At 39.2% G+C, this 25,617-nt stretch overlaps 1 protein-coding gene across 4 annotated transcripts in view; it reads left to right on the forward strand.

The window, feature by feature from the left end:
• CFAP43 (cilia and flagella associated protein 43) overlaps positions 1–25,617 on the forward strand; it is a 110,904-nt gene that overhangs the window by 37,915 nt on the left and 47,372 nt on the right. For all 4 annotated transcript variants that reach the window (XM_081249666.1, XM_081249667.1, XM_081249668.1 and 1 more), the window contains 10 exons: positions 1,563–1,643; positions 5,975–6,123; positions 7,701–7,804; positions 9,810–9,950; positions 10,778–10,950; positions 12,087–12,236; positions 14,285–14,415; positions 16,602–16,749; positions 19,254–19,355; positions 20,110–20,187. In XM_081249666.1, coding sequence (XP_081105792.1) covers positions 1,563–1,643; positions 5,975–6,123; positions 7,701–7,804; positions 9,810–9,950; positions 10,778–10,950; positions 12,087–12,236; positions 14,285–14,415; positions 16,602–16,749; positions 19,254–19,355; positions 20,110–20,187 — 1,257 coding nt within the window. The remainder of the gene's footprint in view (positions 1–1,562; positions 1,644–5,974; positions 6,124–7,700; positions 7,805–9,809; positions 9,951–10,777; positions 10,951–12,086; positions 12,237–14,284; positions 14,416–16,601; positions 16,750–19,253; positions 19,356–20,109; positions 20,188–25,617) is intronic.

Consider the following 25,617-nt stretch of genomic DNA (forward strand, 5'->3'; position numbering starts at 1 on the left):
CAATACCAAAAATGCAATCCATGAAAGAAAAAATTGATAAGCTGGATTTCATCAAAATTAAAGACTTCTGCTCTGCAAAAGACACTGTTAAGAGAAAGAAAAGACAAAGCACAGGCTGGAAGAAAAATCTTTGCAAAACATATATCTGATAAAATACTGGTATCCAAAATATACAAAGAACTATTAAAACTCAACAATAAGAAAATAAACAACCCCATTGAAAAATGGGGGAAAAAATCTGAATAAACACCTTAACACAGAAGATATACAGATGGCAAATAAGAATGATGAAAAGATGTTCAACATTTTTCGTCATTAGAGAATTGCAAATTAAAACAATGCTACACACCTATTAGAATGTCTAAAATCCAAAACACTGACAATACAAAGTGCTAGTGAGGATATGGAGCAAAAGAAACCCTCATTCGCTACTGAGGCAAAATGGTACAGCCACTTTGGAAGACAGTTGGCAATTTCTACAAAATTAAACGTATTCTTACCATATGATTCAGCATCTGGGCTTCTTAGTGTTTACCCACATTAGTTGAAATCTTATGCCCACACTAAAATCTGCATGTGAATGCTTATAGCATCTTTATTCATAATTGCCAAAACTTGGAAGCAATCAAGATGTCCTCCAATAAGAGAATGAATAAACAAACTGTGGTACATCCATACAATGGAATATTGTACTAAAAAGTACTAAAAAGAAATGAGCCATAAAGCCATGAAAATACATAGAGAAACCTTAAGTGCATATTGCTATGTGAAAGAAGGCAATCTGAGAAAGCTGTATGGTTCCCTCTGTAAGACATTCTGGACAAGGTACAATTGTGGAGACACTAAAAACAATCAGTTGTTGCCACAGGTTCAGTGGGGAGGGAGGGAGGGATCAAGAGGTGAAGCATAGAGGATTTGGGGGGCAGTGAAACTATTCTGTATGATACTGTGATGGTGGTTACATGTCATCGTACGTTTGTCAAAATCCACAGAATGTATAACACAAAGAGTAAACCCTAATGTAAACTATGGCTTTAGTCCATAACACTGTATCAATATTGGCTCATCAATTCTAACAAATATACCACAATAGTGCAAGATGTCAGTAACAGGGAAAATTGTATGGATATTGGGAAGGGCAGGGAGGGAAGTGCAACTCTCTACTTTCTGCTCAAATTTTCTGTAATCCTAAAACTGCTCTTAAAAGCAAAGTCTATTAATTTTTTAAAATACCAATTGTGATTTTCTATTTCTAGGCTTATTCACTAGGAAATTCATTGAATTTCCAAGTAACTTATTTCAATTATGTTACACAGAAAAAGAAAACTTTATTTCACTTTTCTAATCCTAATTAGTTATTATGTGTTACTTAAATTGCATTAAAGGTAATAGTTAGTATTTGTTCAAATCAGAAGTATTGACATTGAAATTGTAATTTTAATCCACATAAATAAAATGAAATTTTATACTAAATCATCAGATTGACATACTAGAAAGGAATTTAGAACATACTCCCATAGCAAAGTCTTGTTTTCCATTTGAGTTTTCTTTTTCTTTTACAGACTCTCACACAGTCAGGAGAAGTTTGTGTTTGGGACATAGAGGATGGTGCTCGTGTCAGCAGGATTTATCTGAATATCCCAGTAAGTGTGCCTTATAAATGAATTTAAAAATATATGTATTGAATTGTACTCCAACCTACTTTTTCATATTCACATGTCAATAGGCTGTGGAAATACTAATTACAGAGGCCTTATTGCATTTTTACCTTATATATTAGAGTAATTCTTGTGTATAAAGTATATTCCACAGCCCAGAGGGTGGAACATAAGATACTCTATTGGTGTATGGGAAAGAACAAGATTTTCTGTGGTGGCAGTTATTCCTGAAACTCTAATGGTTTATATCTCACTCAGGCTGTAAGTTCATTGTGGATTGACAGGTTCTCTGCTCCACACGGCCTTTCAGGGAACAAAGTCGACAGAGGCTCCACCAGCTAATAGCTCCTCAGTGCCATGGTATGGGAAGAGTGCTGGAAGGTCTTGAATTAGCAATTAAGTGCTTTTACTAAAAAATGAAACATCTCCTTGGCCATAACTAGATAAATGACCCCATCTAACCTCAAGAGGATCAGTTAGAAATGAAAGAAAGGGACTCCCTGGTGGCGCAGTGGATAAGAATCCACCTGCCAATGCAGGGGGACATGGTTTCAAACCCTAGTCTGGGAAGATCCCACATGATACAGAGCAACTAAGCCTGTGTGCCACAACTGCTGAGCCAGCGCTCTAGAGCCCGTGAGCCACAACTACTGAGCCCGCGTGCCACAACTACTGGAGCCTGCATGCCACAACTACTGAAGCCCGCGTGCCTAGAGCCCATGCTCCACAACAAGAGAAGCCACCACATTGAGAAGCTCGCGCACCGCAATGAACAGTAGCCCCGCTCGCCAAAACCAGAGAAAGCCCGCGTGCAGCAACAAAGACCCAGTGCACCAAAAATAAATAAATTAAAACAAACAAACAAATGAAAGAAAAGTACCACTCTAACCAACTTGAGCCAAAAATTAAAAAGTGGGGGTTATTGACTCAACTATAAAGTATAGAGTTTGTCTGGGCTCAGCTGTGGCTTGATCTAGCAACTCAAATGATATTACCAAGGATCTTGTTTTCCTCTCTGTCTGTATACTATGTCTTTAGTTTCATCTTAGGCTGCATTTAGTGGTACCCAAATGCCACAGGTACCAATGTCACATCAGATCATCAGGGAAGAAAGCCTCCTACAGTGGGAGGAGGAAGAGAAAAGAAGTTTCTCCTTTTCAGAAGGCTTAGTAAATACCTCCTAATGTCTTAATAATAACCCTGAACTAATCACTGTAGACAGGGGGATGAGAAATGCTAACTGGCTTAAAATCAGCCATGGAAATGGGAGTCAGATCTGTTCCACTCAACCCTGAAAATAGGGGAGAGATGGTTTCTCAATGGATATTCAAGAAATTTTCCAGAAGGAAGGTGTATTGATGCTGGGTGGCAAACCACAATTCCTTACCTAAACCTAACCCTAGCCTACCATAAGGTGATACCATTCTTTCCACCATGTTCATGGTGTGTTTTACATAAAATAATATTTTTAAAACTATAAAAAGACCAAGAAACAGTGGTAATGCTATTTTTTCTTAAATTATCATTTTCTGTATTACACAGTTCTAGATGAGATATGGATCTTGGTAGTAGGAAGAGAAGTTACAATCCTTCTCTGCTATAAATTAAAATCCCAGTTGTAATACAAGATGAAGTGTCATACCTCACATAAGAGGATTACAAGATGCAAAAGGATGCAAGAGGATTACAAGATGCATAAAATTCAATGAGATAAAAAACTCATCCTAAAAAGTAAAGATAAAAATTCTTACCTGGAAGAATATGTGTAGACTCCATAATCTATGTGACAAGGTTTATATGTATTCATTTCCGTTAGAATTACTAGAACTAGAAAAATCTTAAAGCTCATCTGATCACACCTTTTACAGTTGAGAGCCATATGGATGTTTAACAACCCACCCAAGGGTCTGTATAATCAGGACTTACCTTGCACTTCCTGGCTAAGGAGGGACATAGGTACCACCGAAAGGCCCTCTTTCTGCTTCAGATATCTTCCCTTCCTCTGATCAGAGGGGAGAGATTTGGACGACTGTCACAGTTAATTAGACAACCCTTCATTGAGCTGCAAACCAGGCATTGTACACTCGTGTAGTTCAGCTCTTATTGGGGAGAGTCAGTGGTTTCTCCTTACTGGAGGATACTGCTGCCCCATGGGGAAATGATAAGTGGATTGACCCAGCAGTGCTGAGGCCAGATCTCCCTGCCTGTGCCGGGGACTGTGTTCCCCATGAACATTTTAGGCAGTGGTCCTTAGAGAACCCTGCTCAGCATCATGATGGCGGGATGCCTGAACACTACTGGCTTCCCCTGATGGTGCTTGCTAGGTAACTAAGACCCTCCAAGCATTGCTGTACATATTTAGCCTAGTCCACAACAGCCCTGGAATGGAGGGTAATTTCAACTGATTATTTCGAGGAAACACAGACACACAGACACACGTACACACACACACACACACACACACTGAGATCTCCCATAAAGGCTTTTAGCTAAAAAAACAAACCCTCACCACTTCGTTTCCAGTTTCATACTGAGATACCACTAAAGACTCAAACTGGTCTTTAAGGCTTGGAAAATTCACTTTAAAAAATAAAATGAAAACCTGCTCAATGGGGAAACTGTGCATTCTAATGGGGCAGGACACCTGAGTTTTCCTCTGAGCTTTGTTACAAGCTATGGGATCCTGGGGCAAATTGCTACATTTTTCTTTGCCTCCGTTTTCTAGTCTGCAAAACAATGATCTCTTTAAGATCTTTTCTATTTCTAACATTCCATTATTTTATTCAAAACAAACTACAAAATGTAATTATGTTACCACCCCTTTCGAGTTGGGCCCCAGTAGGGGTCCTCTTCTCTGGTGTTGCCCATGCCAATCGATTGAGACCGAGTTTGGTTCAGAAACAAAGGAAAGTTTTATTCTTTGATCAGAGAACGGAGAGGTGGGAGCTCTCGCTCTAGAGCACAGGTTTTTGGGACAGGGGATGGGTGGGGATGCTCTATATGGTTCTCCTCATTGCGGGGACGGGGCGGGGGGGTTGGAGCTCTCGCGGGGCTAGTGCGGCTGTGCTGCTCTGGCTTCACATCCAAGTTCTGGGTGCAGTGTCTCTGCGCACTGCCTGCTACTGCCGCCATCTTGAATTGCGGTGTCACTGGCAGCGCTTCTCCACACGGCCACGGAGTCGAGGTGTCACTTTCCTGGTCTGAAGTGCTGGGTGCAAGACTGCGGCACACAGCACCCTATGAGCAAGTAAAACTAGATGAAGCACAAAAGAAGAGGTTAGACCTTATCACCTAGATTCCATCTTATTTTTCCCAGAAAACCCAGTGGGCTTTGTCAGTGACAACTATAGAGGAATGAATCTGATTCCTTAAGTATCATGACAAAATATTTATTCTCTTAGACATCATCTTCTGTAAATGATTGCGACATAAGCAGGAATCTGTGATGCATTTCTTTGGTGACAGGCCACATGGTCCAGTGATATATTGGGTTGGCCAAAAAGTTCTGTAACATCTTATGGAAAAACCCAAACAAACATTTTGGCCAACTCAATAGTTATTTTCTTAAGTCTTCCTCAGTTATGCCAGCATCTCAGGATCTACCATTATCCAGCAGTTGAATGCTGATTTTTAAAAATCGCTAACATTCTATAAAGATGTCCAAAAGATGCTAGGAATATATTTTAAATTTCTTATTTTATTTTTCATTATTATCAGGTATAATCATTTTGCAATCACTTAAGGATAAAAATGAAGCCATGGTTTAAAGTTCAAGCAATTTCCTTATATTTTTATCATTCTAATTTTAGGATAAAAGGGGATGATGTACAGATTGCTGTGACTTCTTATGCTACTGATTAGCTGAAGAATGTTGAGTGTATAATTTGTAATACCACACAACACTTGCCACTCTTCTTGTTCTGCAGGCTCTTCAAATAAACCGTAGAATTCTTATGTGAGGGAGAGCAGGTTTCATTTTCTGGCACAGTGAAGTTGAGCATCTGGGGGGTTATTTTATTTTATTTTATATTGAAGTGTAATTGATTTACAATACTGTGTTATTTTCAGGTGTACAGCATAGTGATTCAGTATTTTTGCAGGTTATACTCCATTATAGGTTATTACAAGATAGCAGTTATATTTCCCTGTGCTCTACAGGATACCCTTGTTGCTTACCTGTTTTATGTATAGTAGTTTGTGTCTGTTAATCCCATACCCCTAATTTGTCCCTCCCTCCTTGTCTCTTCCCTTTGGTAGCCACAAGTTTGTTTTCCATATCTGTGAGTCTGTTTCTGTATGGCGTTTATTTTAAACAGGCAACGGTTCTGGCTTGCTCTCCCTCCTCCCTCTCTGCAGCCGTGGGGACCGAGGGTGGCTTTGTCCACTTCCTCGACATCCAGGATGTTGAATCCCCTCGCTCAGTTCATAAGGCCTATCTCTCTGAATCGCCCGTGCAGCATCTTCTGTAAGTAGTACCTGCTTCTGGCAGCAACTTTGTCAGGCCTGTGTGTTGAGAATTCCAGTGAAGCCCTAATTTCTTTCAATTTTAAGTTTTACATGTGTTGTTCTGAAAATTAATATATTGACTCTGCTCTACCTTCAAGAAGTACAGAGCAGTGTATGGTACAGTTTCCCACGCTTGTCCCTGAATACCCAGTTCTCCTCGCTGGAGGCAGCTTGTTACCAATTTCTCATGTCTTTTTTCTGGATATATTTTATTCACAAACAAGCAAAAAAGATAAGTACTTCCTTTTAATTATATGAATACATATCAAGCACTTAGAGTGTGCCAAGCACTTCTGTTGTATTAACTTCATGAGATAGATATTCTTATTGTGTCCATTTTAGAGATAAGGAAGACGATGCACAAAGAATTTAAATAATAATTAATATTACACGCGTAGTAAATGGCAAGTTTCAGGATTTGAACCGAGGCAGTTGGGCTCCAGAGTCATTGCGTTGGCTCTTACAGGGCAGCAAACCATATACAATGTTCTGCACCTCAATTTTTTTTTTCCACTTAATGGTATGTCTTAGAGAAAGTCTTCTATCCACACACGAAGACCTTCCTCATTCTTTTTTACAGCTACATAGTATTCCATTATATGGGTATACCATAATTTTAAAAAGACAGTATACTGATGGACATTTAGTTGATTTCAAATTTTTTGAAGCAATACTTTTAAGAAGACAGCACAGAGCATTGGATTTAGATTCATGTTATTATTCTTTCTTTCATTATATCCTAATAGTCAGTATTAATAAGAAATGACATTTATGCCCTGTTTTACAGCTTGAGGTGCCGTCACACATTGTAGCTTATTGAGTGTGATATTTGCCACACGTTCAGAAAAGTATTATGCTCGTTCCTATTTCACAAGTGAGATAATTTAGGTTCAGAGAGGTTAAGGGAAGCATTTGCCCAAGATTACTCAGCTAGTGCCGGGAGGAGCTGGGTTTCCACCATCTGTGTTGTTCCTACAAGCTCTGCTGCCTCTGGCTCAGTGGGGAAGAATCTGTAGTCTCCCTGCATTTACATTCTGCTCCTCTGTACTGTATTTTATGGTGCTCCTTTTTCAGATCTTTCTCTCTTACCCTAATAGGCATTTCCCACTTGTTCCAATTTGATGATAGGATAGAAACATTTCACTACATTCTTCCTCTTTCTGCCAGGATGGGTACTGAGAGGCATTGGAATGTTCCACTCATCACTACTTTGACAATTGCTTATGTCCACTTGAAATATTAAGAAAGCTTTACTGTTATATTTCATTTACTTATGATGAAATAGTTACCCATTTTTAGTGAGTCTTCTTGACCTTATACTTATAAGTTGCAACTGGGAAACAGTATTAGCCTAGAATGTAATGATTACGTTTATATATAATCACTTGCCTTTTATAAGGTCTGATAATATTAAAAATCACAAACCATAAGAATAACTGGTTTTGGATGTATCTCCATACTGTCATTCAATAAATTTGTTTACCATCTTATTAGTGAAACAAGTAGAATCTGATAATCAGATTTCTTCTTTTCTAGGTATGACCAGAGAGGAATGTATCTATTAGTTGGAACGTCAGAAGGCCACGTCTTTGTTATCAATGCCAAACCCTCAAGCTTATTTCAGATTCTTGGATTCATAGGTACTTACGTAGAATGCTTATTAACCTAAAATATTGGTCACTTTATTCCAAAGAATTTAAAGTTGTGAAAATGGGGCTATGGTGAAACAATTACTTGTAGCATGTTTTCTAAAACAGAAACATTTAAATAACTGTTCAAAGTTACTTAAGAGAATTCCCACATCATATTTAGAGGTTCTGATACATGTACTTGGTACATAGTTGATGGTAAATAAATCTTCTTGAATCAATTAATGAATTAATGAAATGGCTAAATGTTTCTAATATTACTACAAAGGAACGTTGGGTTGGTTTATCCCTGAAACACTTTTTAAATAACATTTGATCTCTATTTAATTAAGATATCTAAAGAAAGTTTTGTTCCATGCATCTTTAGAGTTTCCTCTTTAAACAAAATGACATCCAGCTTTTTCAGTAATGTGCATCCAAATGCCCAGGTAAACCACAGATTTGGTAGGTGAGATAGCACTTAGGTGATAAATAGTAAGAACTAATACTTTTCTTTCTGGCTTTACATACCAAATATGTACGTATATTTTAAAATCTATGTATTGGTTTTTAAAAATTGAGTGCCTGCTAGGTGTAAGATGCTGAACCTAGGCTCTGTGGGAGCATGGGAAGGTCAAGGAGACAATTTAGTGGAAGAGTAATAGCAGAGAGCTGTGTAGGCTCAGGGGAAGAAGCAATTAATTCTGCCATGTGTGAAGAAAGGAGTCGAAGTGATGGGGTGGCACAGAGGACTGGGGGAGAGTTTTCCAAAGACTTAAAGTAGTGGAGGATGGGGCTTGTTGGTATTCTAGCTTGGGACAAAAGTTTGAGCAAAGGCACTTGGAATGGTAAGAAGTCTGGTGTAACAGGTAAATAAGAGTTTGCTAGATGATGATCATGGTGACAAAGTCTGAAAGAAAGTGGAGCACGCTGAACATCATTCCAAGGAGTCTGGACTTTGTTCTGTAGTTAATGACACATCATCAGATGTTTTCAAGATGGGACTGGTGTGATTTGACTTGGTTTTTAGAGGATGACTCTGGCATCACTGTGAAGGCTGGAGCAGAAAGGCAAGAGAATGGAATAAAAAAGACGAGTTAGGAAACTATAACATTACAGTAACTTAGGCAAGAAATGATATTAATCATAACAATAGCGAACATTTATTGAGGGATTCCTTGCCATGTGATAGCCAGTGTTCTAAGTACTTGGCAAGTGTTAATTCATTTAATTCTTACAGACAACTTTTATGAGGTAGAGACTACTGTTATGCCTAATTTAAACATAAGACAATTGAGGTACAATGAGGTTAAGTATTTGTTCAAAGCCGTGAAGGTAGGTGGTGGTGGAGCCAGGACTCAGACTCAGGAAGACCGGCTCAGGGCTTGTGCTCTTTTCCACAATGTACGAGCCCATGCAGCAGTCATGGGAAGAGAAAGGAGGGGACAGCTCTGAGTGATGGAATTGGTAGGACTTGATAATTGATTATATGTGAAAGGGAGTGATCAGCAATGACTCCAAAGTTTCTAACCTGGATGGTGGAAGTTTGTGCTGTCATCAATTGAAGTAAAAACTCAGGGAAAAAGAATGTTATGGAGGTAGAGGGATAGGGTGAGCTGACAAGCTCTGTAGAGTTGAAGCCAATAAACTCTTCATTTGGGAATCTTTACCATAAATTTGGAAATGAAGATTCGTAGTTCAAAGTTTAATGATAGAATTCTGATCTTGAAATCCTAGAAGCTGATGAGATGGTTTAAGACAGAGTTGAAGCAAATCCAATTGTTTAATGAGGTCAAACAGGTAACCTAAATATGTAAATTAGATGGAGAAGCCTCCATCTGTTCATCAAAAATGTTTCCATCACTTATGTTTAAAGGTCACTTAAATATCCAGTAAATAAATTTGGATCTAAAGATTTAGTGAAGGCAGTTCTATAATGTGATATCTTACCTGAGTATAAAAGATTCTATAAACTTATCAGCGATGACTTGTGGTGTTGATTTCCATTTGCTTTCAGAGGTGGGCAAAGGCATTTTACAAATATCCACAGTGTCTCCTTTGGAAACAGATGTAGTAGAAGTGATGGTGCTTTCCCCACTTCCAGAAACAGGAAGAAGCAGGCTGGAAATATTTACTCTGCCTAAAATACTACCACAAGGTAAAGAAAAAAATGAGCAACAAATTCTGTCCTGGGCATCCAGTTGAATAGCTGCTATAGCTTTCCTTCTTTTTTTTTTTTTTTTTTTTCCTGGTGATAGCATTTTTTTTTTTCCTTTTAACATGTGAAGAGGTTTAAAATGGCCACCACCTTTTCTGTGTCTTGCAAAATGAAATTGATGTGGCTGCTAAATAACATGAAATGTGGACTTTCCTCTAGGTCCTGTCATTCATATGAATCTGTCTTATTATCAGAGAAAAAACAAGATCAACTGTCACTTTTGTCAAATTGATTTGTCATTTTGTGATGTCTCTTTTTTGTAGCCTTAAATATACATAGTCAAATTCAGATAGGTTACTGTGTAGTTACTTTCACTGATAAAATTATAAAGAAAGCTTTCAGGATAAAAAGGTCTGATAAAATAGACACTTTCTTTGTTTTATCAATAGATAACAAATATATCTGGGTAGCTATTTTGCAAATATATAATTATAGAGTATAAGAGAGTCAAAAACCTCAAAGTACTTTTGTGTCTTAATTAAGACTCTCTAGACCATCATGAGTTTCTTTTAATGCTGTGTCTCTACTTAACTGATAAAATTAACCAAGGCTTTATGAAAGATATTTTACTCACTATTAGTCATTTAATACTCAAGTATTTCTAACAGAGCCAAGTTGCTTTCCAACCATTTTTATCTCCTAAGAGTTTCTGCATTAATTGAGCATTTAACTTTTTAATTTTGCTTTTCATAGTTTTCAGAACAATTTTTAAAAAATAAAATCAATATATGGTGCAAGTGATTTCTCTTCTTCCCCAAATCTTATAGTTTCTGCAAGCTTTGCTGATGAACGAGGGAGGCTGAGAGATGCATTCATTCATAAGTTCGTGTATGAGATAGAGCACACTCTGTCTTCAGCTGTCTTGAACTTTCAAAGTAACCGAATATATGGCTTCTGTAACCAAGTGCCATACATCTGCAGCTATCTTCTTCCTGAAAAAGTATGCCAAAACTTAAGCGTGCTATCATTTTTCTTAGCTGTCAAGACTGACACATCGTATCAATTAGACGTGACCCATGCTTTAACACTCTAGTCCAGTTAACAAATGTCTATATTATAGTAACATAATTTCTTTGAATTAGATATATGTTAGCATGATTTGTTAATTCATCATAAAATACATTTGAGCAACCTCACACTTACAACATCATACTTGTCAGATAAAAGTGCAGATGACACGATATTAGTTTAGTGCGTTTCAAAACTATTTTTTAAAAATCTATCATTAGAAAATCTATTCCACAGGTGTCAGGAGCTACAGGATTGATGATTTTTGGTGGAACTTTGTACCTGAGTCCTAAAGAAAATTGCACAAAATACCTAAACTATGTTTCTGGCATCCTTTCATCATACTCTCTTCAAACTTCTCCCATACTGTGTCATTTCCTGCTACATATACTGACCCAGATTATCTATCACCCTTGCTTTTCTAAATCCTTCAATCAAAGGGCTCCTCTCCCAGAGTAGACAATGTCAGTAAGGTCTGAGACAAAGACATTCAGAGATGGAAGAAATGGTTTATCGTAAGGAGGATTCAAGAGAAGCTTCCTGGTCGAAGTAATATTTGCACTGGACTTTGAAGAATAGTTCAGATTTAGACATGAGAAATATTGCATGCAATCTTGGCAGGGAGGTGGGGTTCCTGATGTAGGGAGGGGGGCCAAATTGGTGGGGATGGGATGGGGAAGGGCATTCCAGACAAAAGTCACAACACATGCAGAGGTTTGAAGGTGGGCATACATGAGAAACATGGGGGGAAATTGACTCATTTATTTTCACTTGAGCACAGGGGTATATGAAACAGATTAGTGAGAAACAAAGATTGTCAGTTGTAGGCTGGGATTTTTAATGGTAGCTAATATACAAAGAAGACTTTTCTTAGTTGGCCAAAACGAACTTTTACTTGCCATCAGAGATGGAAAATGTGGTGCAAATACAGGTGCCCACTTTATCAGGTATCAGTTTATTTACAATGACAGTGTTTTGGGATTTGAATCTGACTCTATATGCTCAACTGCAAACCCCAAGTTACCACTCGCCTGATCTTTTCTATAATGTGGTCATTTTCTTTGGCAGGAACATAGTGGTATTTGCATTCTTAAGTCATACCAAAAAGTACAAAGCAAACAATATGGACCTGGAATGCTCTCTCTGTCTCCGCATGGATCGTGGCTCATAACAATAGCTAAATGTGGAATTCTGTGTATCCGAGATATTCATACTTTGGTAAACTCCTTTTTTTTTCCAGTTATGGGATGTGTGTCTTGATCTTATATAAGGAACAAAAGCTCTTACAATAGGAATTGGAACTCTTAAGTAAATTGACTCACAACTTATTTAGCCCTAATGGTGTTATTGATTCCAACACTGGGTGTATTTATGTGCTAAGGTTTGAGTCTCTAAGGGAGGAAATGCCAACAAATAGACTGAGATCTTGCAAAGAAGGAACATGGGGCTGGGATACAGTAGGTGAGCTCCAGCCCAGCTCCATCACCACTTACTGTGTGTCTTGGAAACTCACTGAGCCTCACTGAGCTTCAGCTTCTCCTCTGCAATTTTAGGGAAGCCTTGCCTGCTCTCACCCTGTGGGATCCTGGTGAGAGCTGGTGAGAGGGTACATGCAAAACTTCTTTGGAAATAGTGAATTGCTGTGCAAACCTAGGGTTGATTATGGCTAGCTCCCTGGCCTGGAGGGCCTCTAGGCTGGTTGCTGCCACCCCCCCACCTGACTCTTCATGTGATGCTAGAGCATAAGGGAGAAGGGTGTGGCCCTTACTGAGTCCTCCCCTATCACTTGCAGACCTGGATGTCACCAGTACCACTACCATTTCTGATTTCCATTTTTCTCAGATCTCTGAAAAAATGGAAATAGTTTCTTCTCCCAAAAAAGTGAAAGATCCTTTTCTAGGTTTTGAGACCAAGTAGTACTGGTTATCAATTTAATTTAATTCGGTCAGTTATTTTTACCCAGGGATCTACCCCACACACCCGAAGCATCACAATCACCCCACATGACACTCTCCCATGGGGCCACAGGTAAACTGGGCCCTGGCTGTGCATATCCAGCTCTCCTTGGTCACTTGTGCAAGAAAGCGTATTTGGAATATAGTTGGGCAAAAGTGATATTATATAGGAAAAATCCTAAATCCCTTAGAAATTATTTTTAGGTGAACAATGTGCAAACACTGCTACATTGTCTCTTTTTCAAATGATTTGTAAATGTACGCTACAACTGATAGTGGCAAGACGTCAGAGTTTTTCTGGGTGAGTCTATGCAAAGTACCTCATATAGGAGGTTACTCATGGCAGTACTGTTTGTAAAAGCAACCTAATGTCCATCATCAGAGGACTGGATAAATAAATAATGATACATAAACAGTATATAAATAAAGTATGGAATATTATGCTGTAATACAGAATGAGGAAATCTTTATGAAACGGTATGAAAAGAATCCCAAGATATATTGTTAAGGAGGAAAGGCAAGGTGTGTAATATACGTTTTATGTTACAATTTATGTTAAAAATTGTTTGTATAAAAATTTGTTTATGTACATTAAAAAAACTCTTGAAAGGATATTGAAGGTACTAATAATATTGATTGCCTTTGGGAGGTGTTGGGGAATGGGGGCAGGAAGGAGATTTCACTGCATACTCTTTTATAGTTTTTTAATTTTGAAACATTTGAATGTATTGCCTATTCAAAAATTTAAAAAATTTTAAAGGCATCATGGTTGATAACTAGTGTGACAAAGAAATCTCAGTTTTTAATCAAAGAGTTTAAACCATTGCACTGTACCAATTAGTGATTTGTTCGGGTTCTAATTAAACTGGTTTAATTGGCATCCTCTGTCATTCTTCACAGAGCCCATCACCTTCTCTCATCACACCCAGCCTCTCTGCACATAAAGGGAACTTGCCTAATCCTTGAAGGCATCTGAATTTGCCCGCACTGCTTGCTCAAGGCCCCTTCTCGTAGTCTTCAGCAAGTCCATTCACCTCTCTGTGTCTGATTTTCCTATTATAAATTGATGATAATAATCCCTCTTCTTCCATATTACACAGAAGGGTGAACAAACCAGTACTGGTGAATGTATTTTGTACTAGGAATTTTCAGTGCTATGTATTATTAAGAGGCTACTCCATACCAACTAAAATGCTGTTAACAAATAGAAAAAGGTTTATCCACAAGCAAAAGTGCACGTAACCCCCTTAGAAAAACCATGTGGTAGAATCGCATTTGTAATTTCTGCACTTTGTTCCTAAAACTATTAAGGAAACATTTGTTCGGTGTCGGAGTCATTCTCACCAGGGGCATGGAATTCAATCGGTGAGAATTTCAATGGATGGACAAAGCATTCTGGTGAATGGGAAGGATGACAGCACGCTTGTTAACCTGAGGTGGAGGTGAGTACAGTATACAATGAGCAACCTCACATGATACGGTGTTTTAAAATAAAGATGTTGTTATTATTTAGGTAATAGCAAGGCCAACACAACAGGAGACAACTGCCATTGAAAAGATTGTTATACTAATGATCCCAAGAGGAGGGGATAGGCCATGCTATGGGGGGGCCACATGGGGAAGCACCAGGGAGGGTAAGGAGGCAGAGGGAGCAGGGAAATGTGGGCAAGTGTCTTCATTATGGTTTCTATGGGAAGGAGCAGGCAGGCTTAGGATTGACCAGTTTGGATAATTTCAGTGGGTTCTGGGCCATAGGGGCTGCTGCTAGTTTTCTGGTACTTGACCCAGGGATGATTAGGATAGAAATAGTGGTCCCAAGTGTGAAAGCCCAATAGAGGATTTGGTTGGGGATGTGGGCTCTGAGTTGGTGGGTTTGCATTTGAAAGGTGAGCTCCAGATGAGTTGTTTACCATCTCTATGCATTGCTGGTCCTGGGAGGGGCATTTCCTCCAAGGTTATTAGCAAGACCCCAGATGTCAAAGCATCAAAATACAAAAAATAAAAAGACCCAGTTAAGACCTATGAAGTGACCAGTCCTCCCTTTCATAACATCTGTTGGAGGAGCACAAGGAATGAGGACAATTCTGAACGGTAGATCATTTTTAAAACTCCTATTTATCCCTAAAAAACCTGACATAGGTATGTACGTATCTGTAAACACATACGCGTTTACTTTCCTAATTAGACTTTGCCTAGACAATATTAAATTATTTAGACTTTGCTTAGACTAAAATTAAAGTTCTAAATAAACAAATATTAGCCAAGCATACAGATAATGGCCAGGGCATAGAGAACATGAAGGTGACACCTTGGACTTGAAATGTTACTTTGTTTGATCTGCCGATGCATGTCACTAGTCAATGTGCAATTCATTTCCACAAAAATACTATTTCACGGTGCCTCCTGTGAGCAAAACAATAATAAAACATGGCGTATCTCAGTGACACTGTGAAATGTTACATATTATGGAGATTCTATATCATAGCAATTTTGGTCACCACTTATTTCAAAGACCCATTTGACGACTGACTGTATCATCATGCCCATTTTATACGTGGAATCCTGAATAAAACACCAACCTGTATCTCACTATATAAATCCTAATGCGTTCTTTGTAGTAAGGGATCACATAGCATCTCAAGTAACAGCAAACGTGCTGGAGCCCTATTTACAGCAGTGAGGACATTTCCATCCATTGGCAGTTAATCTCATGGACCTCTGACTCAAAAAAACAGTTGAGTTTGAAAACTTGGTCCAGCACTTGTGACCTTAGGCATCTGACAACCCCTCTAAATCATCTGTAACCATGTTATTCAAGGTGGAATCTGCAGCACCTGTGAGCTTGTTAGAAATGCATATTCTTGGGCCTCATCCAGACTTTTCGAATCAGAATCTCTATGGGTGGGGCCCAGGAATCTGTTTTTTTTTTTTTTTTTTTTTTTTCTTTTTGCGGTATGCGGGCCTCTCACTGTTGTGGCCTCTCCCGTTGCGGAGCACAGGCTCCGGATGCGCAGGCCCAGCGGCCATGGCTCACGGGCCCAGCCGCTCCGCGGCATATGGGATCCTCCCAGACTGGGGCACGAACCCGTATCCCCTGCATCGGCAGGCGGACTCTCAACCACTGCGCCACCAGGGAGGCCCAGGAATCTGTTTTAACAAACCCTCCAGGCCATGCTGATGTGCCTGAAGTTTGAAATGCCCTGGTGTATTGAGTGGAAGTAATAATACTTTCCTGAGTGTGGGGTGGGGGCTATGAGGACTGAATGTGGTAATGTGGTTATATATGTGAAGCAGCACAGCACCTACTATCTCTGAGGGTTCAACCAGAGCAGTGGCTCTTCTGCACAATGACCGGGGTGGATGGGTACAGAGGGCATGTAGGGTAAGGGTATGGGGACAGTGTGAAGAGAGATGACCCCAGGGAGGTCAGGAAGTTTGTCATGTCCTGGAGCCCATGAAAGTACTGTCCTCTAAGAAGCAGAGTCCTAATAACTACAGGGCACTGCGGAGAACTATCCACATATTTCTTTGTGTAGAAATGGTTAGGTATCTGGAAATAATACTGCTAAATGTGTCTTTTTCAAATTGTGATTTTGTAGCCTATGTGTTTTCTTTTTTATTAATATAGGCAGTTTGGAGGAAACTTAGCCAATGAAATTCTTGAATATAGTCAGCAACTTTCAACTTACCTGAAGAACACCATGGACGAGGAGAATGATTATTTAAGTATAGCAAAAAAAGATTCCTTGGGTTTGGGATCAGAACCTGAACATGCAGTTGAGTTTCACTATAGTTTTCTTTCTCCTTCCTTCCTCCCTCCCTCCTTTCTTTCCTTTTTTTTTTTTTTTTAATTTTATTTATTTATTTATTTATTTTGGCCATGTTTGGTCTTTGTTGCTGCGTGCAGACGGACTTTCTCTAGTTGTGGCGAGCAGGGGCTACTATTCCTTGTGGTGCACGGGCTTCTCATTGCGGTGGCTTCTCTTGTAGCAGAGCATGGGCTCTAGGTGTGCAGGCTTCAGGAGTTGTGGCATGCAGGCTCAGTAGTTGTGGCTCGCGGGCTCTAGAACACAGGCTCAGTAGTTGTGGCGCAGGGGCTTAGTAGTTCCGTGGCATGTGGGATCTTCCCAGACCAGAGCTCGAACCCCTGTCCCCTGCACTGGCAGGCGGATTCTTAACCACTGCACCACCAGGGAAGTCCCTCTTTCCTTCTTTTTTCCTTCCCTCTTTCCTTCCTTCCTACCTTCCTTCCTTCCTTCCTTCCTTCCTTCCTTTCTACATCAGATATCAGTTTTCAGTTTGTGGTTTTCTTTTAGCAGATATTTTAGTAATATTCCTCTTTATCCAGCTACCTCATGATTTTCAAAAAGAGCATACACTACATATAAGAGAAAATATTCAGCCTTTCTCAAAGCAATCACAAATATCACATTTCAGATCTCATTTAAACCATAGTACAAGATCTGTCTGGGCTTGCATGAAAAAAAAATCTACTACAATTCTGGCGCTTGTTCAAACTAGTCTCTCTATACTTTTACATCACATACATTATTTAGGATGTGTCTAGCCAGAGAACATTTATTCACTCAATCATTTAACAAATATTTATCGAGTGCCTACAAAGTGCTGGCCTCTGGGGGGTACAGGCATGAAAAGATAGGAAAAGTTTCTGCTTTCATGGAGCTTACATGCTAATTGGGGATTGGGTGTGAGCAGAGAGAGATAGATAAATAATCAAATAAATAAGAAGAAAATAGGTAGTAACAAGATCTATTTACCAAATAAAAATGGTTTGGTGTGATAGTGTTTGGCTGGAATAGCCCCTCCACGGAGAAAGGCTGTGATCTGACTTAAAAGAAATGTGCCAATACGTGGGGGAGGGGCAAGCACTCAGGGCAGAGGGAGAAAGCTTGGCACATTTGAAGACCTAAAAAAGGCCTGTGCAGCTGAAGTGAGCAAGGGAGAGAGTGGTAGGGGATACGGTCCTGGAGGTGGGAAAGAAACAGGTAAAGAAGGGCTTTGTCAAGCAGGTAGCATTTGGACATAATTTTACATGTAATGAGAACCTATTAAAGTGTTCTGAGCAGAGGATTTACAAGATCTTATTTACATTTTTGAAATGATTACTTCTGCTGTGTGGAGAATGATTCCTGTAGGGCACAAGAGTAGAAGCAGAGAAGGAGTTAAAAGGCTTAGGTACCAGTGATAGAGGTGCAAGAGTGTTGTGGAGAGGTGGTAGTTTCCAGGCCGTTTGCAGAGGTAGAGTTGACAGAACTTCTGATGAATTGGACATAGAGGGAAAGGGAAAGAAAGGACTCAAGGATGACTCCTAGATTTTTTACTTGAAGAACTATGTAGAAGAAGGTACCATTCACAGAGAAGGGGAAGACGGTGGGGAGAGGAGCCACTGTGGGGAGGAAGAAGGGAATCTAAAATCAGTTCCCTGGACTGAGCATGAGAATACTGTTAGACATCCAAGCGAGATACCAAGTACGCCATCGTGTAGATGTTCTGGGGAGAGTCCAGGACTTGAGATGTGGATTTGAGAGTCAGGGGCATATGAATGGAATTTAAAGCCATAAAACTGAGTAAGATCATCATGGAAGAGTGGATGGTGAGAAACAGAAGGGGACCAAGATAGAGCAACTTCTAGAACTCCAGGAGAAGAATTCAGGGAGGCGAAGGAGATTGAGAAGGGGCAGCCAGTGAGGTTGCAGGAGAACCAGCAGAGGGTGACATTCCAAACTCAAGATTTTTTGCTGCAAAGGGAACACAGAAATGGGGTGGCAGCTAAAGGGGAATGTGGTGGTCAGTGGAGAGTAGCTTTCCTGGGACAGGAGATTCCAGAGCATGTTTAGATACTGTAGGGAAAGATTCAGTAGAAGGCAGAAATGGATGATGCAGAAAGGTGATGGAAATTTTTTTTAAGTGCCAAGGCTTCAAGAAGGAGGAAAAGATTAAGATCCTAAGCACAAATGGTGGGGAGGGCCTTGATAGGCAGCAGCATTTGGTCTACAGTAACAGGAAGAAGGCCAAGAGTGATCTGGTGAACGTGTGACCTGTCTGATCATTGCTGCTTTCTCAGTGAAAAGTGTGGCTGATAGAAGCACAGAATGGAAGGAATAAAATTAACTAAACATTACATCTTGAGCAGGCAAAATGTTTGGTAGTATATTTTAAAATGCAACAAGTGAAGAGGGATCCAAAGCAATTAAATGAAGTAGGGTAGGAGGATAACTTGATGAATTTTTAATTTAAGATATGTCTGTCTTCTTCTAAGATAAATGAGAATGTGAGGTTAAGCATTGACTCATTACAAGAGGAATTAGTCAAAGTTGATAATACGGCGGAAATTCCCTGGATACAACAAAAAAGCCAAGAGGTATTTATAAAACATGAGAGAAGTTTGAAATAATGCTTTGTAGGGGTGCCAACTAGATTCGTTTCCCGTGAAACCCCTTGGAAAGTTAGAAAATGGAAAGAGATACTACTTGGCAGACCATTACATCGTATAAGTGTACCTTCCCTGATAGCAGGCAAACACACTAAACACGGCCCAGTCTTTTAGATTAAGTTATATGAGCTTTAAGTGCTGTACTTAGGCTAATACGAAACCCGAGAAAAGTGTCCACATAGGCCAAAGCAAAGAATGAACTAACATACGTCATGCTGAAGTACATTTGGGGGGATGCTGCAAGGTAGGCTTAAATAAAAGGGGTGGGCCCGGAACAGAAGAGACATTGTGGCTTCTGATGTGCAGAAAGGTGACATAGGTGGCAGCCTGTGTCTGGATTTAGCCTGCTTATCGAGTCTCACTCAAGTTCCCAATAAAATAGCAGACTAGTTTTCTGTTATCAACTGTTCTTTAATTTTTCACTAAATTATTTTCTTTCTGTTGGCCTTATCATTGACCTCAGTTCCAAGTTGCTTCAGTGGCCACTTACATAGTAGCACTTTAGACTTAAGCAAAGTATTGCAGTGGTATTATTTCATGTACACTTTATGAGTCTTTAATTTTTTTCCTTATTTCTGTTTCTAGGGAAGTGCTATCTATGTATCTAAGTATGTACATATGTATCTATCATCTCGCTATCGTCCCTGTTGCTTGTTTAAATGATGTACTTTCTCCATTCCAGGCCATCAAAAATGAGGTTAAACTGTTTTCCAATAAAAGGAAAGAGATAAAAAGAGGAATCAAAGCACTTGCTAAAACTGTAAGTGTTGCGATTCCATATACTAATACATTTGGCCCTCGGTCTAAAGTTACGTTTTGAACTTTATTTTGTTCAACCCAGCATGAGACACTACACCCCTTTTTTTTTCTCTGCCTGTAAGCTTAGTTTTCTGGGGCACTTTAATAGGGTATAATTTTTATCATAGCATACAACATATAAACAGTGGTTTTCTTCCTGTCTTCCCCAAATACTGTCTTTAATACTTATTTTTGTCAAAGTTATACATTTACATTTTTACAAATTAAATAATACAGAGTTATGTAATTAAAAATAATGTTTTTGGGGCTTCCCTGGTGGCACAGTGGTCAAGAACCCGCCTGCCAGTGCAGGGGACATGGGTTCGAGCCCTGGTCTGGGAAGATCCCACATGTCGTGGAGCAACTAAGCCCATGCACCACAACTACTGAGCCTGTGCTCTAGAGCCCACGAGCCACAACTGCTGAAGCCCGTGCGCCTAGAGCCCGTGCTCCGCAACAAGAGAAGCCACCGCAGTGAGAAGCCTGCGCACCGCAACAAAGAGCAGCCCCTGCTCGCCGCAACTAGAGAAAGCTCGCGCACAGCCACAAAGACCCAATGCAACCAAAAATAAATAATAAATTTTAAAAAATGTTTTTGTAGCAGCATCTGCTCTACTTTTCTTCACTATGATTCCTACAGTCCTGAGGTAAATGTTTTCAGTTCTTTCAGCCTTTTTGTTTGGATATTTACCTCCATCTTTTTTTTTTTTTTGCGGTACACGGGCCTCTCACTGCTGTGGCCTCTCCCGTTGCGGAGCACAGGCTCCGGACGCGCAGGCTCAGTGGCCATGGCTCACAGGCCCAGCCACTCCACGGCATGTAGGATCTTCCCAGACCGGGGCACGAACCCATGTCCTCTGCATTGGCAGGCGGACTCTCAACCACTGCGCCACCAGGGAAGCCCTCTCCATCTTTGTAATGGTCTTCTTAATGCTTCTATTTCTTGATATTTCTATTTTGACACTCACTGTGGGCTTTCTGGTGTGGAAGATGAGTACTCAGGCTCTTTTACACCCTCTACCATTACTGTATGCACATAAATCAATACTCAGTAGGTACACTATTATAGTTATATAAATATTCTTCAAAGCTGAGCCACATGGTATATTATGATTACATTTCCATTTCTACAACTTTATTTTTCCTGGAATTAATAATTGCCTTTGTTTTAGATTAAGCCTTTCTATTCCAACTCTCTCAAAATGCTAGATACCTGAGGTAATCAATCTGTCAGTGCATTTGTGTGTGTGTGTGTGTGAGACCTCCCTTCTAGAGCTTTCTATCTTCCAGCACTAGTCTACGCACCTTGCTCTCTAGACCAGGCACACAGCTGCTGTTCTAGGGACTTCTCTTGTCCATCTTCCTGGGAAATTGTCTCACCTGCCTCCTGAGTTAGAGCCCCTGTTTCCAGAGTCCTGTGTGTTTTTCTTTGTCTTCTTGGTGTGCATCTTCCAGTAGCTTTCTAAGCAGGACTGCTGTGCAGGCCCATACTTGGGAACGTCATTTATCATGCAGCTGTGCTAGTGTCATTCAAATGTAATACAGTGTGAGGGGTGCCTGCCCCCTAGAGGTGTACAATGCTTTGGCTCTGTTCTTGAGAAAGGGTACATAGGAGGTACATTTTTTGAGATGTGGTTTTTCTCAAATACAATGATTTACCCTCAGAATTTTGAAGACTTGCTCCATTGTCTTTTAGCTTTCAGTGTTTGCTTTAGAGAATTCAATTTCTTTTTGATTCCCAGTTCTCTAGGTAACCAGATTTTTATCTCTGGAAACTTACAGGATCCTTTCTTTTTCTCTGGTGTTTGGAAATTTTACAATATGCACCTTCATACCTTTGATGGATATTCTTGATTTGCTGGTGCAGACATACTCTTCACCCTTTTTCACCCTGCTCCTAGCCCCAAGAGGCTGGCCTCTGTGGATGGCATCAGTGAGCTCTCTTGCCTCTGTCTTCTGTTTGGGTTTAGACAGTGAGTGGCATCAGCAGACGATCAAGGGGCAGGAGAAGACAAGGTCAGGGTCTTTATTTCTCCAGTTTCCTCTCTGTGGTGTTATGAGTTGGCAGTGACTGCTAGCCCTCTCCTACAGCTACTGATCTCCCCAGGTTCTAGTAACCACTTCCCATCCTTGCCTTTCAGACCTGGGAGTGGTGATAGCTTCCCGTGGTTGCTCGCCTGAGATGCTTTATCATGCCTTGCTGATTTCCCTTACCATGCCAAATCTGTTTTAAAGGTCCCTCTCCCCATTTTATGCTGTTTGTGTCATTCTGTTTCATACCAGGACCCTAGCTTGTTTGGGCTTTCTTGTCTCTTTTATGTGCTAAGCACTGGAGCACTTTTAACAAGAAACCTGTCTCTTTCAGGTCTGGGAAATGTTCTTTAATTATTTCTTTGGTAATTTCCTCCCCTTAATTTTTGTTTTCCTGATTACTAATGAGGCTGAACGTCTTTTCATAACTCTGAAGACGGAATTTCCTCTTCTATAAACTCCCTGTTCATGTCCTTTGCCAATTTTTCTATCAGGTTGCTGGTCTTTTTCTTGTTGATTGTAGAAGTTCTTTACTTTTAGTTTTAGTTTATATTTCTTTATAATAATTAGCATTAGCTAAGCTGTGATAACAAACTCCAAAAATATAATGGCATAGGGATGAGAAGTTTATTTCTTTCCTATATAATCATTCTGGGTAGGTGTTCAGGTCAGCAACTGCTCTGTTCCATGCAGTCATTCAGAGACCGAAGCTGACAGAGATTCTGCTGTCTCTAGCACATGGCTTCTAAGGTTGCCTTGCTTGATCTCATTCCACTCAGCTGGAAGGGGAAAAGAGCATGGAGGCGTGCATTGGGCAAATCTGGAGGTAGCCCTTATTATTAGGTTGAACCACATGAGATTGCTGTTTTATATGGTTCAGCCCAATATACTACAAATATTTTCTGTTTTGTCTCAATTTTTATACTGTGCCTTTTAATTTATTTTATATATAAATTTATTTATTTTATTTATTTTGGCTGCGTTGGGTCTTTGTTGCTGTGCGCAGGCTTTCTCTAGTTGAGGCAAGCCGGGGCTACTCTTCATTGTGGTGCGCAGGCTTCTCATTGCGGTGGTTTCTCTTGTTGTGGAGCACAGGCTCTAGGCGCATGGACTTCAGTAGTTGTGGCATGTGGGCTCTCTAGTTGTGGCTCGCTGGCTGTAGAGTGCAGGCTCAGTAGTTGTGGCGCACGGGCTTAGTTGCTCCGCGATGTGTAGGATCCTCCCAGACCAGGGCTCAAACCCATGTCCCCTGCACTGGCAGGTGGATTCTTAACCACTGCACCACCAGGGAAGTCCCTATACTGTACCTTTTTAAATGCAAAATTTTAAGATTATGATCCAAGTGTATTGATCATTTAGAGCTTTTGCTTTATGTGCATGATTTTTAAAGCCTTCCAAATCGCACGTATTTTCTCCTGATACTCCTTTATTTCACCTGTTATTTATTTTTGTGCGTGGATATGAGGTATAGATATAACTTTATTTTTTCAAATAAGTAGCACATTTCACCAATGCTTTTTATTGAATATACCATCCTTTTCCCGCTGATTTGCAGTGCCTCCTTCATCAGTCCCTGGATTCCCATGAATACGGAATTATTTCTAGACACTCTGTGTTCTGATATCGAGCACTGATCTTTTCCTTAGCCAGTTCCAAACTATTTTAATTGCTATAGCTTTATAAAATGTTTTTATATCTTGAAAGTAATTCTCCCTTTGCTCTTCACTTTCAGAAAATGTTGGCCTCTTTATGCACACTTACTTTTTCATCTGAATTTTAAAATTAGCTTGTTGAGCTCTGTAAAAATCTCTGATTTGATTTTAATTGAGAATAACTGCTTACAGTGTGATTTGGTGAAGAATTTATTTGCCATCTCTGAAATTTATTACATATCTATTGTATATATTTATAAAATATATAAATCTTATATATTATATATTACATATAAATAAATATATATCTTTATTCAAATTTTTAACAAGTTCTTTAGTGAAGTTTTATAGTCTAAAAGTGACTTTGTATACATCTCTTATGAGGTCTTTTGTGAGTGGAATATTTTCTATAACATTTTCTAATTGGATACTACTGGATATGAATGTTACTAATTTTATATATGACCACCTTGCTGAATTCTCTTTTTAGTTCTATTGCTTTGTCAATTGATTCTCTTGGACTGTCTAAGTAGACTATCATATATTCAGAATATCACGTGTCTCTTATCAATCTTTATATTACTTTATTTCTTTTTTTATCTTATGGTAAGGGCTTCTAATGTAACAGTGGTCATTGACAGTGGACATGCTTGTCTACTAACCTTAATGGAAATGCTTCTAACTTTTAAGTGTGATGCCTGCTGTAGTTCCTGCTAGATAGCCTTTAACAAGTTAAAGAAATGTCATTCTATACCTTGTTTTCTAAGTCTTTTTTCTGTGGTTTTTTTGTTTTTTGTTTTTGTTTTTCCTAATAAAAATGTTGGTTTATTCTGAGGGTCAAGTGAAATGATATATTTTAAAAATCTAAGAGTTTTTATTGTGAATTTTATTTTGAAATTTATCAAATGCCTTGTATTCTTTGTATTCCTCAGATAGACATTGGTCATTTTAAGCAGTACACCACATTCATTTTGCTAATATTTTATTTAAGAATTTTTAATTTCTAGTTGTAAATAATATTGATCTAATTTTCTTGTACTTTGTTTAATTATGGTATCAGCATTATCAAGTGATTGAGTAGCTTTCTACTTTTTTCCCCATTCTCTGGAATAGTTTGTATAGAATGGGAATTCTCCTTTTCTTTAAGGTTTGATAAACAACGCCCTCCTCCCCTCCCACACACATATAAAACTATCTGGGCCTGATGTCTGTTGCAGAGTTAATTTCTTCTGATTGTGTCAAGTTCTTCTGTGGTCTTTAGTTTTATCAAGTTTTCTATTTCTTTTCAGGTATAGATTTGATAAATAATATTTTCTTAGAAAAGTGTCCATCTAAATGTTTAATATAAAATTATATAATATTCTTTTTTTTATATTTTTGTAATTTTATTGTTTCCAAGGTTTTTATTCTTTATACAAAATTTTGTCTCAGTACAATTTTGATTAAAAATTGTATTTAACAATGCAAAATTTAAAAAAAAATCTTGTTTTACTGAATTCCATTGAAATGTTTTGCTTTCAAACTGCCTTTTTTTTTTTCTAGTAGGTCTGTGTCTTTATTCCTGTCTTACCCTATGTTCTTCATGACATTTTTTTTTCTTAAATTCCATATATATGTGTCAGCATACAGTATTTGTCTTTCTCTTTCTGACTTACTTCACTCTGTATGACAGACCCTAGGTCCATCCACCTCATTACAAATAGCTCAAT

This window comes from Mesoplodon bidens (genome assembly GCF_964165515.1).
Source record: "Mesoplodon bidens genome assembly, chromosome: 1".
Taxonomy (NCBI): Eukaryota; Metazoa; Chordata; class Mammalia; order Artiodactyla; family Ziphiidae; genus Mesoplodon; species Mesoplodon bidens.